This window comes from Vigna angularis, chromosome 9 (genome assembly GCF_016808095.1).
Source record: "Vigna angularis cultivar LongXiaoDou No.4 chromosome 9, ASM1680809v1, whole genome shotgun sequence".
In the NCBI taxonomy this organism is placed as follows: domain Eukaryota; kingdom Viridiplantae; phylum Streptophyta; class Magnoliopsida; order Fabales; family Fabaceae; genus Vigna; species Vigna angularis.
In genome coordinates, this window is record NC_068978.1 from 3,015,130 (window position 1) to 3,033,399 (window position 18,270).

The window sequence follows — 18,270 nt, forward strand, 5'->3', positions numbered from 1 at the left end:
ATATATATATATATATATATATATATATATATATATATATATATATATATATTAAACTTAATTATTAATATTAATACGAGTTTACTTTATTATACACAATATTTTTAATTTTAAATGATAATAAATTTATATTCATTTCAACTTTATAAAATTAACTTATAAAAAATTTATTTAATTTTAATATTATAATTTTATTTTATTTTTAATCGATATAATTTCGACAAAACCTATACCGTTTAAAAGCTAGGATTGAAAAGTTTATTTAATAATTTATTTTTAAAAAATGATAAGTCAATAAGTCTAACAAAACCATCGAACCTACAAAAACAACAAAGTATCATTCATCAAATAAATTATTCTTTATTTTTAAGTGCTAACATCAAATCAAATAGGAAAGAACCATTACAAAATTAGACAGACACATTTGTCTTCTCATAGGATATAAATACGATACGAGTAATCAGAAGATAAAGTACATTAAATAAAGTTTCGCTACAATAAAATATGTATCTTACGATAAATCACTGTAGAATTTATCGCTAGATATTGAATCATCCTATCACTAACTATTCCATATAAAAAATATTAATTTTATCTTGAAAAAATATCTTAATTTTTTAATACATAATATAATAACTAAGTTAATTCAAATTAAATTTATTAAATATAATATAAATTTTGAGTTTTATAAGTTGAGGAATATAGTTTAGAAAAGTTGATTGAAAATAGTAAATCATATACGGACAACTAAAATAAATTTATTTAATTCTAAATTATTATTATTATTATTATCATATATAAATTTATCAATTTTAGTAATAATTATCACAAAATTTATATTAAGAGTAGTATATAATTATGGGTACTCGTTCAACTTTTTATTTTATTTCATTTTAGTTATTATTCTTGTAATTTTATGTATTTTCTTTTCTCGACTATGATATTTATATTGAATAAAATAACAATATATTTATAAAAGTAGGCATGGAAATATGAATCAATGAGTGGGTGAATCAATCTATGCAGAACTTTTAAAATCATACTAAAATTTACTTATCTTAATAAGTTTGTTTAATATCATGATGACCTTACTTGTCTTCAATCTATTAGTCAAGAGAAACCCAATCAGATGACAGCACTAAATATTGGAGAGAACACCAATTTCTTAACTTTCAATCAACAATGGTTATTAAAACATGTGATCACTACTCAAAGTAACAATTTTTATCTCTATAAGGCAAAAGGCTTTCCTTCCCCATGAACTACAAACCCATTTGAAAGCATTTTGTACACGAATTTATATATTCAATGGAAGAAAGATTAATCTTATACAATAATTTTTACTATATTCAAGAAATAGGAATAGTCACTGGAGTTTGTTATTTTCTTTCTCCATCAATGAGGACAAACATTCTTTCCAATCTGAAACTTTGTTATCCCCATTGGCCACCTCAAATATGAACCCAGTTTGTGGGGTGCAATCCAAGGCTGCAACACAAACAAAGGCAGCATCTTCTTTGCTAATACTCCCACTAGCTGCACAACCCTGTTGAAATAAACATAAAATGGAATTAGTAAGCCTGCAAATTATACCATAAACATCCAGCCCCTCCTTTTGTTTAGGAGAATTCAGTTAGCCATACTTGAGAATGTGTGAAGTTGGTTGATGATTAGAAGGGTCCTTTGAACATCCCTTTAGTATTGATTTGTTTTCTTCATTAAGAGGAGATATTAAGGCCTCTGGTATGTACCTGATCAAAGGTAAAGCCTTGCTTCCCACCAGGTGTGTCTTGTAATGCACCAGTCCTAATTATGGTGTAAGGAACTCCAGAGATCTTCAAAACTGATTCATCTTGCTCAGCTAGTTTCTTTGCATTGCTTTTCATCATAGATTGAAAGCCGCTTTTACCGCTATAAGCTGACAACTGCAACTTTGTTAAAACAAAAGGAAGATTGTGTTTGTGGTGAAAAGAAATGAAATTGGGGTGGAGGTGGAAGTACCTGAGATAAGAGGATCACATGTTGTACTCCTTTAAGGCTCCCAACGCTAGAAAGAAAACCCTCCTGTAAAGAATGAAATAGTTCAAGCATTTATTCAGAAAACTTGTTTGAAGGTCAATTTTCTCAACATTATTGCCAGAATAGCTGAAAATAGAAAGAAACAGACTCAAGGGCAAGTAAATCGTTTGAACTAAAAACATGCTTTACTTGCTCTATGGCTTATATTTGAAAGATACATCACAAGGGAAGCTTCAATTCTTTCCTCATAGAGATAATGGCCTTGACGGAAACCTAAGCTTTGTTGAAAAAGCTATGAAATAAGAAAATCTGGTTTTATGGGGGTTTTATTCTTTGTTCCATCTTCTAAACTTTTATTCATGGAACTTAAAAATGTCTATTAACAAATGGAATCTATGTGAACCAAAGATAGATTACTAGTGAGGCATGGCATGATATTCACACATTTGGGCATATGATTGTGCGAACTCCTCTGAGAGCTTTCTTCACGAATCGATTGTCACTAGTATCTCCTGCCAGGGACTTTGCAACAAGCATCACGAGATCAATAATAAGAATCTGAAAAGTAGACAAAACTACTAACAAACAAACAATGTACCCGTTACCATCTGTTAGTAGTTTTGCAAATTTACTTCACACACCTCAACATAACTTCCAAAGGCTTCAAGTGCAACCCTTTTATCCTTCACCAATGCCTTTACTCGAGCTTTCTTGATAATCAATGACAGTATCACCATCTACATTAGTCAGAAAATAAGGCCAAAATTCAGAATTCGTTTGATATTGCAAAGCAAATCAATCGTGGTTATGAATACAAAACCATCAATTCATCATATCTATCTATAACAAGAATATAAAATCGGAATTTCAAGATTCTGATGCATCAACTTATAAGACTTTAGGCTAAGGCAAGCAGACCTGACCCATCTCACTATCTCCATCTGTTACAAGCACTGCATCTCTGACCTCATCTTCTGTTTTGAAACACTTTGTCAAAACAAAATCACCAACACTAGAAACAAATGATAATAAGATTCTCATATAAATACAAGCACTGTCATTTATGGATCACTGTGTATTTACTCACCCGGATAGTCATCCTCACCATCTTCTATGGAAGTACCATCTTTTTCAAGGATGTCAGGTGCACCATACCACTTCCTTAATTTGGGACCCCCTGATAATCAAGAGAGAATCAAAGGCAATAAGCAAAACAGGAAAGAGAAAATGTTGGAAACAAGGGTTTGAAAAACAGTCTCAAACCGTGATTACGGCCACAACATCAACAATTCTAGAGTTTCCTGGCTGCATCGCAACCGCATTTATGGCCATATCAGACACAATTTAATGCAATTTTCCTCAAAAAATAAATATTGTGACAAAATCACTTCACAACCACAATTTAAAACCTTGAAACCAACTTGATTGTAAGAACAAAGTAACTATAGAAGAGGTATGTAAAGAAAGTAACCACCTTCAATATAATCGAGAATTTGCTCCATAAGGCTGAGTTTTTTCTTGGCATGACAGACAACAAATGGTGGAACAACAGAACCATAATCTCTGCTTGATGGGAAAGAGGATCCAAATGGTGTTCCTGAACGTTGAGAAGAGAAAGGAACAGAATTTTGAAACGATAGAGTGGAAGAAAGCGTGGCAGCATAGGCCAACACCATTGTTGGCAGTGTTACACTCCAACCGTCTCTTCCCGCTATAAAGGATAACGCATTTCTTACCAGTGATGCCATTTCATTAAATAATTAATAATTAATAATCCCTGAAAAGGAAATTCAATCACAGCCGTCAAAACATTTCAATTCTATGATATTAACCATTGGATCATGCCAATCTAACATCTCAAAATCCCAAATGCACCCCTTTTCTATAAATTGCATGCAAGAGGCTGCATTTTTCTTCAGAAAGCTCGAGACCTAGGTGAGAAAAAAGACAAAGGCGAGTCCTACTTTGACTTTTTCTCCATCAACTAAGTGGAATGTTTAGTTTTTTGTTTCTGGGATTTTCTGTTTTTGAAATGTAGGCAAGTGCAATTTTACAATGGAATAAACACGTTAAGCTTTTGCAGTTAAGGTTGTTACCATAGAAATACTGTATTTTCCGGTGTATATTTTGTCATTATTATCTAATGAAAATTCTTTGATCAAAAAAACAAATGATGTAAAGTTTACATTCTTTGTACAGTAATGAAGTTAGATAACTTAAATAACAAAATTCTACTTGTCTTAATAACAAATGTCTTACGTAGAAATGGTAGTTATTTCCATAACTCATCCTTAAAACCTTCCTAAGTTATGCATGTTGTCTCGTTTCTTCTATAAATACATGAACTAAAGCATGAACATTCCTTGCATATAGATAAACGGCAGAGAAAATTTCACTTCACCCATGATTTAGTATTCTGGAAATAGACAAACTTATTGGTATTGGAACACTTCCATAAAAAATGGGCGATTCAACATTCTGAATTGCCACTTAAACTTCGCTGAAAACCCATATTTATATTTGGAATAATGAAGACAGAAATGTCAGTAATCATGTGATTGAATCGTTCGCACGTTAGAACTTCCTACGAAGTAACCTCATTGAGATTGATCTCTGCATGTCGACATTCGTCTCCTCTCGTGCATAATCAATTTAAATGGTGTCATATTAAAAGAACAAGGACTCATGGTTTCAACTTCACCAGCCTCATAAGATGATATGGAGCATGCACACATTGACTAAAATAAAGATAACAGTTTCCTGGATACATTAGCTTAGCCACCCTTTTCGCCGGCTAAAAGCTCGGTGTAAAAAACCAAACATTAGGTCCAAAAGTCCTTCAGTTATGGGGGAGGGTTAGCAAACTAGTAATCACATAACTAGAAATCCATTTAAATAAATTTGTGTTTTTCATTAACCTAGTCTTAACGTGACATTAAGGAAAAGACTTCACTTTCCCAAGTCAACAATGCATAAACTACAAATTGATCATATCCAAGGCGTCGACTGAATTGCAGTTGACACTAACAAAACCAAACACAGCAGAATCCTACAGACTAGAAAAGAAACCTACATCTGCCAAACACAAACTATCCATAAACTGCAACATCTAGGAAGAAAGGCAGAACACGATCAGCAAAGACCCCAACAATGATTGTCAACGGTGGAACAACTTGGTTCATGTTCGTCAGGGGCGAGCTCTCTTGTTACTGCATGAGGGACACTTGTATTGTTTGATATGCTCTGCCCTAGCTGGTGTAATCTTCACACATTTACCATGGAACCATTTCTCACATATGTCACAGCAAATCCAGAATTCATCAGTGCCATAATGCTCACCACATGCCCCACACAAGGTCTCTCCATGTTCATCATCATCTTGTTCATCCAGTTCTTCATCCTCTTCTTTTGGTTGCGATGGCTTTGACTGTCTACTCTGAGAATCTGGAGCTCGTTGCTGCACAAAATAACAATTAGATGAGAAAGCAAACAAGCTGAGGACCAAAACAGAACCACAATATGACGACACCATGCAAAATATGAGCCAGATATTTCTATACCTTCACACATTTTCATACAAATACAGAACTACAGCAACAATGCATCCCATTTAAACAACCGCTTCAACAGACAATGAAAACATCAATGTGGTACCACTACAACATACAGAAATTCAAGCAAAGAAATTCCCAAAATCAGATTTGAATTCAGAACTGTACAAAATCATGATAGGATATTCCCATATTTTATCCCCCTCTTCATCTAACCCCTTTCCTACAGGAATGAGGTTGGTAGTTAAGAATCCAAATAGATCATTTATACAGGTAAGGAACACGATATATTGGAAGTTAATAAATATATATATACAAATTCATATGCCATAACCCTTTAAGATCAAATTTCAGGTTAGAAGTGCAATGCTTACAGATCAAAACTAAAATACAAGGTCAAGTTAAGATGTATATCCATTTCACCGACACTTCAATCTTTTAGACACAGCTTAATCTCATCAAGGGATATAAGTTGTATCAAGGTCATAAAGTTTCAACATTGTTCCCCACTCTAACTACGCTAGTGTTATCTTTAATCTCTATTCATATGAAATTTTATCTCAGCAAGCACACATAACAATCTGCTTTTTCTACATTATTTTTTAAGAGCATACCAGAGAATGCCACTATCCATAACTACCCATATTTTCTGTTAAGGACTCGGGGCATAGTATACCATGATATTGAACCCCTACTTACGAAATGATATCCATAAAATGTGAAACTATATTTATCTTCAGAAAACATGCATATATACATCACCATTTTCATAAGATTTACACAATATTTCTAATGTTTTAAAGTATTGAATGCAAACTGAACTTTCATAAATTAACTCAACAAACAATGCACTTAAACTAATGAGGCTATAATCTAGAAACAAACAACACCTGAAGATCAACCTGAGTTCATCACTGCTACCAAAAAAAAAGGTATAAATGAAAAAAATAAAATTATAGGCCATGCAGGGGTTCAAGAAGATATTATTACTGCCTTAGAGCTGGACTTAGACTTGCTGCCACTGTGGTTTGAAACAGAAGACTTCTCCTTAACTTGCTTCTTTGCTGCACCAGTAACAACTTCAAATATTGTTGGCAATTCGTTGATCATGTTGAAAAGTCGTTTCCTGCATTACATATGCAAATCATGAGTATATGGATGGATGGGACATGAAAAGGAAAGAACTAAACCAACGAGACAGACAAATCAGACAAGCAAAATCATAAATGCTCAGTAATTTTACACACCAACTTAATTTAACTTCAGATAAGATTTAAGGTTGGAGTATGAAATACCTGTCAGCTTTATCAAACCCGAATCTGGCTCCAAAATAGAATGCAATAGCAAGTAACCATGCATCACTATGGACAGCAACTAAAGATAGCCAGTCTTTTTCTTGCATGCCATCCCTAGCAAAGTTGATGCCCAGCACAGGCTCAGGAAGCTCAGGTGGTACTTCTTCAGCAGGTAAATTTACTTCCCACTGTTCACTGGGAAAGCCATACAAGCACAGATTCTCCTTCTCTAAAGGAATGAAGGCAAATGATTTATAAAACATGAGCACCAAATGGAATAAATAAAAAGCAAAGCTTATAATCCCTAAAAACTTCTTAATGCCGCAAAAGCAATATTTCTGTTTGGAAAGAAAAATTAACAAAAATAACAATCAAGAGACCGAGAAGCACCAGGCACTCAATTAAATTTAACATAACTCAGCACAAAAAGAATACATATATGTAGGAGAATGACATTGACAGTGATATGAGTACGACAAGTTGACAATGTAAAAGAATTTCCCTCAAGTTCAGTCAATAACCAGATTTGATAATCACATTTTTATATTGAAATAACTACTCACGAAATTAAATGGAAAACATGAATCATGCAAAACCCTAAATATAGTCATTTTAGCATCACTTTTGTATAAACTTGCAGAACATTACAACAAGCTTGAAAACTATTCACAATTACAGTGAATCAAGAAAGGCAACAAGTACTGGAATGCTAGTTATGACCACTTTGACTATTACATGGTATACAACCCCCCAAATCATATGACAAAGAACAGTTAATTTGTAATTGAAAAACATAACTAAGCCACAATTCAACAAGAAAACACAGGAATCAATTTTAAAAAGGAAAAGTATTAATTAATCAAGAGAACAGGTAGGTTGGAAGAGTTTTAAAATTATACGCTGATATGAAACAAACAGCATTACGTATATCAGTTAGTCCAACACTCAAAGAAAAATATCCTTCAAACATCATAGTAAATCAACAGAATGATTATTTATTTGTTAATCTTTACAGAAGACCCAATTGAATCCATCCATACGATAAGTTAAAGCTAAATGACCATTCAAAAACACCAATATTGTTGCACACAACACTAATCAAAAGGAGAGAATAACTAACCTGGATCACATTGGTTGTAGAAATCTTCAACATCTGCAACAGCATTACCCAGAAGAAAAAGTACATTAGTAAGAAAAAGCTTCCAAAACCTTCATACAGATAAATTTTAAAAGATAAACAAATACAAAAGGCTGAGCATCAGACATTCAAGCGTTGAAAATGAATATAGATATTAAGGGCCTGTTTGATTTTCTCACCATCTTTTTGTTTTAAAAACTTACTTTTAAAATACTCAATAATCTATTTCTCGTTCAAAATCAGTTAGAAAAATTGTTTCCATAACCAATATTTGAAAAACCAAAAACAGTTGGAAAATGTTTTCAGGGCAAAACTTTTAGAAAACATAAATGTGCTCAAAGGGAAAAAAAACATTCGAATGTATTTAGGAGACAAACAAATTTTATTTCATGAAATAAACAAAACTGTTTTTGAAAACGGTAAACAAACAAAGACTAATGATCAGGAAATAAAAGAAACTGACAAGAAGAAACGCATCATATGTGTGTTTGGATTGCTGTTTCATAGGCACCAAGTGTCCTTTCACAATTTTCAAAGCTAAATATGGAGAAGTAACAATATTGGTGGATCAGGAAAATTGAGGGTTACCCAACGTTTCCACAAATACACCGAAGTAGCCTTTTCAAGCTAAAATATAAACAAAACACCACGTTAAGTGCTAAACCATACCGGAGTTAAGCATACTGAAAGGAGAATAACAAGAAGAAAAGGAAGAAACACGTGCAAATTCCTTAGAAAACACAAATCAAACAACACTCAAAAACCACACAAACCTACTATGGAAGGTCCAAAGCCTCTTCTTCAAACCACAATACAATGCCAATAAGGAAGCCGTGAATTGACAAAAAAGTCAAATCAAATGAAAATTGACAACGGAAAACCATCCATAGAAAGTTTGAAAGACAAACCCATTCACACGCAAACCCAAAAAAACACAAAAACGAAAATTTACACAGAGCAGACAAAACCTAAATTATCACCTCAAATTAAAATTTTAAAAAAAATGCCAAACACTCCAAATATTTAAACCAAAATTCTCTCACCACCACCTGTCAAGCGTCAACGGCAATAACACCGACGCCAAACACGAAGCTAAACCCACACGACAATTTTCACCAACACATTAAGTAAAACCAAAAGGCAAAACCCAAAAAAAAAAAACACGAAATTTGTATTCAAAGCACATTACTTGACTAAAAAAACGGTGTCAAAGACAGAAATTGAAAACCATCTTAGATAAAGAAAAGCAAAAACTTCACCAGTGGTAAGGGCTTTGATGAGAGCAGCTCTTCGGCCCTTGAAATCCCTAAAAACCTCTTCGACCGTGCGTGGATTATACGTGCGCGAGTCCATTTCCCCTTCCGGTGGTGGTCCTCCTGCTGAAACCTAAATCAGAAGAATGAAAGCAAAAGAGAGTGCGAAACGAAGTCGTTTGAGAGGAAACGAGATTTGGAAGTTGCAGAGCTGAGAGCTTAAAGTGTAGAGAGTGCTCCCTCTCTCTGCCTCTCTGCAACCAAAATTTTGCAAAGTGCAGTCACTGCACAAACACAACAACAAAAGAAAACTCTTCTTTTTTTTTTTCTTTTTTTTTAATGTTTTACTAATTTTATTTTATTTTTTGCTTGCGCCGGCGTGCCTGAATTCAAATTTATCTTCTTCTATTTTCCTCATTTTTCAAAATTATTTATATACCCGGTATTCAAAATACATTTTGCTGTTCTGTAGTATTTTTAAATTTTCTTTCACTTGTTTATTTTTAGCACTTAATATTTTAAAAAATTGATTACTTTCATGTTTCTGTTTTACATCGATTATTTATTCATACAGCTTTTTTTCCTTTATATATGTAATGTTCAGGTTTGAATATTTTTTATTATGTTTTCGGGTTTTACTTAAATTAAGAATAGCCGCAGAAATTCGCAGGATATTTCGTAGTAATAATACTGGTGTTTATGATTCCTGCTAATATTGTTATTGATTTTTTTTTTAGCAAAAATTCATTCATAAAATGCTTCTCAAAGACAAATGGTAATGTAATAATAATAAAATTAAATATTTTACTCAAATGAGTACTGATCAGATTATTACTTTTAAAGAGGAAAAATCACAATAGGCGAAAATTTATTTGTGTTTCTTCTATTCTGGAATAAAACAATAATATTTTTAAAAATTTATACACTCGTTAAAAAAATATTTAATTAATGTAAGTTTAATTAAAAATTTATTTGTATTAATTATTCGAGTGTCTCTGTTCAATGTAATAGTACTGTTATTGAGATATTGTTAAAAAATGATCTTAAAAAACTAAAACCCGATTATTAAATATAAATTATATGTTATAATAATGACTCAATCTTATATGATTATGAATCTAGAAGATGCATACCTCATTTAAAAATTAATTTAAATAATCCTTATTTAACCCAAAATAACTACATGTATATTTATATTAAGTTTGATTATAATTATAATAACAATCTTAAAATTTATTCTAAATATAATGTTAAATTTTCTAAGCTAATGTTTTTCCGACAATACAGGACATTAACTTTTATTTACTGAAATATACTTATGTTTTATTAAAAAAATCAAGACAAAGAATCACATGATTATAAATTGTAAAACCAGGAATAAATTACAACAATTCCAGTCAACCACGAGTAACTTTATACTCAGAACAACCATTTTAAAAGTCATTCAAAAATAGTTTCTAATTGAGTAATATTTCCTTACATAATAGTATAATATAATTATTTATGAGAAATGCAATAATCAGTATATTTTTCAACTCTTTGTTTTTAAATTTCTACAAATCACCACAGTTATTAACTATAAATAATATTCGGCAAAAGAAATGATAGTTTGACACAAACTTTTTATATTTATTTGATACTATATTTTTTTTTTTAAATATAAAAATTCATTTTTTATAATTATTTTACCTTTATTTTATATATTAAATAAATATAAAAATATTTCATCCTGACGCAAATAAAAAATTAGTGAAAATGTATAAAAAAACATATGTAGAGTATTTATTTTCCAACATTTCTTTTGGTTTGCTTTTATAGTTTATAATACACAACACAAAAGATTGGAGTGCACAAGTAAAGAATCAACATAATATTTGAAACTTACATTATTCTTTTCTTTCCTCATTTAGCAAGTCATGATTCTAAGTCTTTTGTAATGTAGTTATTTTATAAACAAAAATCATTTAATTGATCAAATGTAGTTTATTCCATTACAAATGGTATGTAATAAGTTATTTTATATTTTTAATTATCCTCATCTAAAGTTTAGATGTGAAACTTCAAGAAAGTAATTTAAATTTTTTATATTTTAACATACAGTTGGCAAAAGTATTATTTAAATAGAGAATTCAGAGTAAATTAAAGTTCTATGAGAAAATATTTTGATTACTTGAAATCGGAAAATTTTAATTATTTTTTCTCCATTTTTTTTCCCCTATTTTTCTTCTCCTTCCCTCTCTGCTCTTTTTTGCCTCTATCGATACAGTCTAAACTATATTGATATTTGTAACTTAAACATCTATTTAAATAATATAATTCATAAATGGTAGAAATTAAAATACTTTCTGCAAATTAAAATTTCGAATTTTAAAAATTAAATTGATTTATTCAAATAACATTTAAAAAATAAACCTAATTCAATTAAAAACAATTAAAATGTGAAAATCTCTAAATTGGGTAAAAGATCTTTTTTATATAGACTATTTTGAAAAAATAAAAAAATTAACCATAAATTTAAGCAAAAAAATTAAAATACACAAATTGAAAATAATATATACCAACAAGCCCCTTTAAACAAGTTATTGGATATAGAGTCTTATGATTAAAATATATAATTGAGATTAAAGATCCACAAGAAATTATCAAACAGATTCTTCCAGAAAAATTTAATATTCATCAACACAATCAATTAATATTTTACACCAATAAGACTGCCAGAATTTGACTTAATATAAAATTGAGATCTTTTTTTCTTTCAGATTTTCTACTTGAATGACCAATGCATCTTTGCAGACAAAAAACATTTATGGTGGTGAGTTACAATGTCTAACACAATACTTTGCAATAGCAACAGATATAAACTTGCTATCTTCATCACTCAAAAACACAGCAATAGATGAACATTTTCAGGAAAGATTCAGAATAAGTTCCACTAAATGATCAGTGATATCTAGCAAGGAAAATTGATTCTTTGACACATAAAATTTTACATTCATTTCACACTTTTCTTTCTTACTTTTTATTTTTTTCTTTTCTGAAAAAATACAAAAAATTACATATTTATGATCATTTTATCCTTATACTGTGTATATCAAATGAATGTAAAAATATGTCATGATACCGTTACTATTTAGCAAAACAAAAGATGCTTTGAAATATCCACTAAAATGTTGTGGAGGCTCTCTATCAACCGTATAAGCCAAAGCAACAAACGACAAGGACAACCATTGATGTTACCAGAGACACCAACAAAAGCCAAGCCACTTTCTTACCTCAAAAATCAAAATCATAATCAACAAAGCATCAACATACGAAAGGAAAAATAGGTACCACAATCAAAACACAAGTCAAAATGAAATTTTCTAATGTGACATCAACACAAAGAAACATCAAATGTGCTTCTCTGCCCAAACATTTTCAGGGCAACAATATATGATAATTGAAATCTAGCAAAGGTTCAAAGCCATGTTCTAGGACAACCAATACACATAGTAATATATGAGCCAAGGATGACTTCCCTATGGAACACAGGCAATTGTCTTCTCCAACAGAATGCTGGAAAATAACTTACTGGTGTGTCACATAAGGACTGATAGACGACGCTGGTTTGCACCACCACCACCACCACCACCACTGATATCAGCAGAGTAACCCTGCATGTTCCTTCCTATATGAGAAGGGTAACCACATAATCTAATGTCAGGTTGATGTTGCTGGAAGAGATCACCACTATTAGATGCACTAGAAATATCTGAACAGGTGGCTGTGGAAGCACCATCTCTGTAGTTCAACTGACGAGCCTTAGATTCTGACATGTTTCCCCTCAGATTCAAATGAGTACACCTCGAAACATCTATGTCATGGTTTTGTGAAGTGGGTTTAGACTCTTCATGCTTTTTTGTATTCAAGAAGCGACCACCAGAACCTCTGGCTCTCTTCAATGCATGTAGATGGCGAGACTCGTGAAGATATGGCTGAAAAACAAACATGGTAACGTTAAGGAGAGAAGTTGAACTTAGAAGGAAAAGGAAACAAAAGAGAAGTATGAAAAATGCTGTAAAATCACTCTTTTAAGTTTTATCAAACACTTGTGTCAAAGAGTGATTTTACGGCATTTCTAAAATGCAGAAGTGCACTTACTTTCCGTTCTTTGATGAGCTTGTTCTGTGATTCAAGTTTTGCCCGGTATTGTCTGCGCCTCAGAATAGCATGGTACTGCTTTGCATTCACAAATATAGGCTCCTCACTAAGATCAAGTGGCAGAAGAATTCTAGCAGTAGGCATTCCTATCAGCTGAGCAGGATGAATCTGGCCATATTTTGATAGCATGGTTTAGATTATAGAAATGCACATAATGTCTTAGTGTTACTAACATGATGGAAGTTTGAAGGCATTATGTAACTTTGTTAGGTCATTTAATTAAAATAAAGAATGAACACGTCATAAGAGAATCCAAATACTCAAAAGCTTGATTATCCATAGAAGGCTCAATTTCTTTTTCCAACAACTCAGCATAAAGGTTAGCAAGAGTAACCATGCTGTCTGGTAAAGAATGCATGTCAGATTGTTAAGTCTATAAAATAAAGAACACCTTGAGTCAAAGATAAGAAACAAGCTCCCCACCATAATAAAAAAGTGCTTTAGTAAATAATAATACAAAGGATGAAAGAATAAGAACAAATGAGGTGCAAAGGAGAGCAAAGAAACATTTTTAAACCAAAAAGATTCTTCATAAGCATACTTTATGAACTATGAGAATCTGTAAGGTTGGCAAGCTAACAGTGGCACAACAAATAGTAAAAACTAATTAAGCATAGATGATTGCTTAAAAGATTCTCAAGGACGTATAATAATAAGTAAAATAAAGGCACTATTGGTGATTCATTTAAATATGCATAATGATGGCATTAATACAGGAATCAACCACAATAGCATCTACTTATAGTAACATTATCCAAAAGTCTCTCAGAAAGCTTCCAATCAAATTAAAACTGCTAATAATAAGGGCAGCATGCTTTCCCGAAAGACCTTTAACCTATTTCTAAGTCAACATCATAACAAAATCAGAAATCACAGAGTGGAGCAATTAGAAAGTGAAAAACTCAGTACACCAGATCTAAACAAAGTACTTTCCAGATACACCATAACCTGATGCCACTCATACTCATACAGTTATTTTATCAATTTGTTTGAATGATAAATCTTTAACTCACTGTGCTGAAGACAAGCTGACAAGAATAAGAAAATAGTGAAAAAAAAATGAATAAATTCCAATATCTTACATTAGGTTGTGGGCCATATGGAGAAGCTAGTAGGCCACTAAAGCATGGCTCAGCAAGATGGAATGCAGTATGAGCCTGAAAAGCAAATTATAAGAAAAGAGATTTGCAAACAATATCAGTCCACTGAGATACAATCATAAATCAACTTACAAGTGGCTGGTTGTGACACATTTGTGAAGGAGGTAAGGTAAAATCCTGACCACGAACAGATGACCTGATTACACCTTCTATACTCTTTCTCCCAGCTGTGTTAAGTGTCGAACAAGCAGAAGAATTGCTACACTGAACTGAAAATTGACCTAAAGCAAGTATTTACCAACATCCATTAAGCAAAAAGTGTTTTCTGATAACACAAAAAGTACTTCTAGAGCTTTAAACCAAACATGCACTAAACAATCTAAGGACTAAGGTCAACTCTAATTTTTGGAAGCAAAAAGAAAATGCAACACATGTATGGCTATCATTGTTAAATGCTAAGTGATCAGGAGATATAACTTAACAGCAACATCACAAGCACAAATTGGTATTACTTCATTTTTTTCTTTACTATAAAGATTTCAGGTTCTCTTCATTACTTCACTGCAGGGTAAAATACGGGTATAGAACAATAAAAAAGAATCGATTAGAACGATCAGACATACAACAGAAAAAGACTAAGTTTTATTACAAGTACCTGATTGCGCTGAACCAACTTCCGGATAAGACTGACCAGTTGATTGAGATGAAGAAGAATCTCGGTCTTGATAATGAAAATTCAATGGCTTAGTCTTACGGCCTTGCTGCGGCAGAACACCCATTTTCAAGGTCAAACCTCTGGACATGGATGATTGTTGAACATCAGATTCAGAGGAAGCCCCCCATGACGAGCATCCAAGAGCATAAGGAGCTGTTAAATGGGTAGAACCAGAGCCTTTTTCATTTAAGTTCTTCATTGTTTTCCTCAATGGATCGAGCCTTGTTTAGAGTGTTTACCTTCAAACAGAGAATAAACCATGATCTAAAAACCAGGATTGGACTATGGCCTTTTTTCCCAACAAACATCAACTATTAATGAACATTTCCATTCATACATGCAGAAGAAAACAAGGCAAAAAGGTTGAAGTAGCTACAATTTTAAAACAACTTATGGTTTGTGTATGAGAAAAAGCAGCCATCTTTGCATGTCAGTTTGTGGCATGTGTATATCCAGAAAATAAACTCACGTACTGGAAAAAAGATGTAGGGAAGAGAAAGACATCATCTTTCAGTAAACAGACTTAGAAGCAAAGTAATTAGACAATATGAAATGCCATGCAGAAACTCCTAAAGATTTAACAATGTATGGTACGTCATCGAAAGCAAGAAGTTCCCTTTGTGGGTTTCACCCACTGATAAAGATATACCAATAATAAGAAAGTTAACAAATTTCTTTAAAAAGTATGAGTCTAGGAATCTTCTACATTTTCACAATCTTTACAAAGCAATCCAACCAAACAAAATAGACAGATAGATTGCATGTGAACGGTTAAATGAATTTGTGAATATATGAAAAGAAAAAAGAAAAGTGAGGAGTGGGAAGAAAAGGAACTGTTTCTTTTGAAGACTTTTAACAGCATAAAAAGCATACCAAAATTGAAAAGCTTCTGCATAAATGGTTAATTCCCAGAATATTCACAGAAACAAGAAACAAAGTCATTACCAAAAACAACAATAACTTATCATCCATCAGCAAACACAAGCCTGTCTCTGCCTTACACATAACAAGAAATCCTCTATCTAAGACCAACCTCAGATTCACTACCATGCCAGAAAAAAAAATACTTTTTTCCAAAAAAACATAAATTAACAGTAATGGAAAAAGAGAATGAAGGCAGATGTACAGGAAGGAATAGTAAAAAGAGAGAAAGACACCTCGAAAAATCAGTAAAGTGACGAGGAACAAGAAAATGGTACTAACCAAAAGCTGTGCATGTACATATGTATGTACTTAAAAGCTAAGAAGAAACTCTCAATCTGAAACAGAAGCTGAAACTGAAAGTGGTACCCCACTATTGTCTCACACTCCTCCACTTCATCACCCTTTGCTTGTGTTGCATCTGATCTCTTTAAAGTACAAAGTCACAGACTTGAAAAACTATGAACTCTCTCTCTCTCTCTCTCTATATATATATATATATATCTATATGTATCTATTTTTCTATCTCTGCATTAACACAGTCAATTAAGTTCAATTTCAAGACTCAAAGTGTACTCTCTCACCACTCACCTTCCACAGGCTACAGCACCAGCTTTCTCAATTCTCCATTATCAAAAAATAATATTTTATTATCATTAACGTTAAAGGGAGAAAAGAAAAAGGGTACCCATGAAAAAAATCCATTGATGAAGTAACCTTTTTTCTATGTGACATTGACATATGACGATGTGAATATGATCACATCCTAATCTGAATAAAAGGGTTTTAGAAAGTAATAATTAAATATTGAAGGGCTGCAATTGAATATTGTCGCGTAGTGGTACGTTGAAATTTGCATAGGGATTTGGGGTTTGGTTTTAAATATTAGGGCTCCAAGTTTCAACTTCATATCAGACTGTGATGCCTCCTACTCATAGACTTCTGTGTGCTTCTTAAATGCACTCCACCTCCTTCATTCTTCACGCGCTCCTCTTTTACACTGTCTTTCCCTTCTTCTTATCTTTCATGGATTTTCATGAACTGATACTGAATTTTTACCTCTTTTACAGGGATCAATGGAAGAAGAAGAAGAAGAAGGAATATAAAACTAACTACTCTTACCCTCTTCTTAAAATTATCAACTTTTTTTAAATGATTTAGTGCTTCTCATTTTCAAATTTTTTATTGCTATTATTTTATTTTGAATTAAACTTTTAGGATGTTTTTACTTTATAAAATTTGAGTGACAAAATATATGTGGAGAAGTTTGAGAATAAATTTATTGTTTTTTATTTTAAATAATTCAAAAATAAGTGAAATTAAATTTAAAAATAAAATTGGTGAATATTAGTGTATAATTTAATTACAAATAAAAAATTGTTTAATTAATAAAAGGTAAAAATTATTAAAATATTTTTTGTAATAAAAGTAATATAAAATTATAATTGTTAATTTATATAATTGTAAAAAGATTTATAAGAAAAAAATTAAAAATTAAATTTTTACATATGAAAAAATAATATTATTATTATTGTTATTAAAAAACTGTAAGGTAATATAATAAAACTAACCAATTTTCTTTCTATCTTTTCTAATACGAGAGATGAGAAAAAAGCCAACATAAAAAATTTCACTTTTACATCTTCTCAATCTCCATCCACATGAGAATAAATTCAAACAAACAAAACATTAATAATAATATGAAAAAAATAATATTTTTTGAATGAATATGATAGTACGGTCTTAAAATCTGAACTTTAAACTTTAAATCAAATTTATAAAAATTAATTTTGAAATGATATCACTGTAAATTAACTTTAATTTTTAGTTAATTGTTTAACATATTTATATATTTATGCTTGATCTTATGTTATCAAAAAATAAAAATAACAACAGAAAAAAATATGATTTTTTTTCGGTAAAATTTATTATTTTTTAAAAGAGTCACGCCAAATGAAAATAAAAACAATAAGTAGATAAAACATTTTCTATATATCAAGTGCTAAAATAAATATTTATAAAATTAGACTGTATAAATTGTGTTTATAGTTTCAAAAACTATAATAAAATGAATTAAA

General features: G+C 31.3%; 3 protein-coding genes across 6 annotated transcripts; all 3 read right to left on the bottom strand.

Annotated features, from left to right (window-relative positions):
• Positions 1-1,197: 1,197 nt before the first annotated feature.
• Positions 1,198-3,782, bottom strand: LOC108320199 (uncharacterized protein At2g37660, chloroplastic). Of its 2 annotated transcripts, XM_017551558.2 has the most exons (8): positions 3,494-3,782; positions 3,107-3,196; positions 2,938-2,993; positions 2,661-2,756; positions 2,464-2,541; positions 2,002-2,064; positions 1,752-1,925; positions 1,198-1,546 (listed from the first exon to the last, which is right to left on the bottom strand). In XM_017551558.2, exons 1-8 carry the CDS (start codon positions 3,765-3,767, stop codon positions 1,367-1,369), a joined length of 1,011 nt encoding a protein of 336 aa, XP_017407047.2. In that variant the 5' UTR covers positions 3,768-3,782; the 3' UTR covers positions 1,198-1,366. The 2 variants fall into 2 exon arrangements, with proteins under 2 accessions (XP_017407047.2, XP_017407048.2); XM_017551559.2 differs by lacking the exon at positions 2,464-2,541.
• A 1,127-nt stretch (positions 3,783-4,909) lies between these two features.
• On the bottom strand, positions 4,910-9,588 carry LOC108320212 (PHD finger protein ALFIN-LIKE 3). 2 transcript variants are annotated; one of them, XM_052868464.1, is made up of 5 exons: positions 9,263-9,588; positions 7,986-8,018; positions 6,866-7,094; positions 6,564-6,696; positions 4,910-5,476 (listed from the first exon to the last, which is right to left on the bottom strand). In XM_052868464.1, exons 1-5 carry the CDS (start codon positions 9,354-9,356, stop codon positions 5,207-5,209), a joined length of 759 nt encoding a protein of 252 aa, XP_052724424.1. In that variant the 5' UTR covers positions 9,357-9,588; the 3' UTR covers positions 4,910-5,206. The 2 variants fall into 2 exon arrangements, with proteins under 2 accessions (XP_052724424.1, XP_017407068.1); XM_017551579.2 differs by having other exon boundaries at positions 6,561-6,696.
• A 2,993-nt stretch (positions 9,589-12,581) lies between these two features.
• Positions 12,582-16,820, bottom strand: LOC108320197 (nuclear transcription factor Y subunit A-3). 2 transcript variants are annotated; one of them, XM_017551552.2, is made up of 6 exons: positions 16,475-16,820; positions 15,212-15,510; positions 14,689-14,837; positions 14,539-14,613; positions 13,397-13,564; positions 12,582-13,230 (listed from the first exon to the last, which is right to left on the bottom strand). In XM_017551552.2, exons 2-6 carry the CDS (start codon positions 15,468-15,470, stop codon positions 12,835-12,837), a joined length of 1,047 nt encoding a protein of 348 aa, XP_017407041.1. In that variant the 5' UTR covers positions 15,471-15,510; positions 16,475-16,820; the 3' UTR covers positions 12,582-12,834. The 2 variants fall into 2 exon arrangements, with proteins under 2 accessions (XP_017407041.1, XP_017407043.1); XM_017551554.2 differs by lacking the exon at positions 16,475-16,820 and adding an exon at positions 15,745-16,381.
• Positions 16,821-18,270: the final 1,450 nt, after the last annotated feature.

Excerpts from the sequence above, each read along its gene's own strand:
- LOC108320199 (XM_017551558.2), bottom strand. The coding sequence starts at position 3,767 with ATGGCATCACTGGTAAGAAATGCGTTATCCTTTATAGCGGGAAGAGAC. Across the intron at positions 2,757-2,937 it reads GAGATAGTGAGATGGGTCAG|ATGGTGATACTGTCATTGAT; the intron begins GTCTGCTTGCCT and ends TGACTAATGTAG. Across the intron at positions 1,547-1,751 it reads AAGGCTTTACCTTTGATCAG|GGTTGTGCAGCTAGTGGGAG; the intron begins GTACATACCAGA and ends TTATTTCAACAG.
- LOC108320212 (XM_017551579.2), bottom strand. The coding sequence starts at position 9,356 with ATGGACTCGCGCACGTATAATCCACGCACGGTCGAAGAGGTTTTTAGG. Across the intron at positions 8,019-9,262 it reads CATCAAAGCCCTTACCACTG|ATGTTGAAGATTTCTACAAC; the intron begins GTGAAGTTTTTG and ends ATGCTGTTGCAG. Across the intron at positions 6,697-6,865 it reads GGGTTTGATAAAGCTGACAG|GAAACGACTTTTCAACATGA; the intron begins GTATTTCATACT and ends TATGTAATGCAG.
- LOC108320197 (XM_017551552.2), bottom strand. The coding sequence starts at position 15,470 with ATGAAGAACTTAAATGAAAAAGGCTCTGGTTCTACCCATTTAACAGCT. Across the intron at positions 13,565-14,538 it reads CATATGGCCCACAACCTAAT|ATTCATCCTGCTCAGCTGAT; the intron begins GTAAGATATTGG and ends AAATATGGCCAG. Across the intron at positions 13,231-13,396 it reads AGCTCATCAAAGAACGGAAA|CCATATCTTCACGAGTCTCG; the intron begins GTAAGTGCACTT and ends TTTGTTTTTCAG.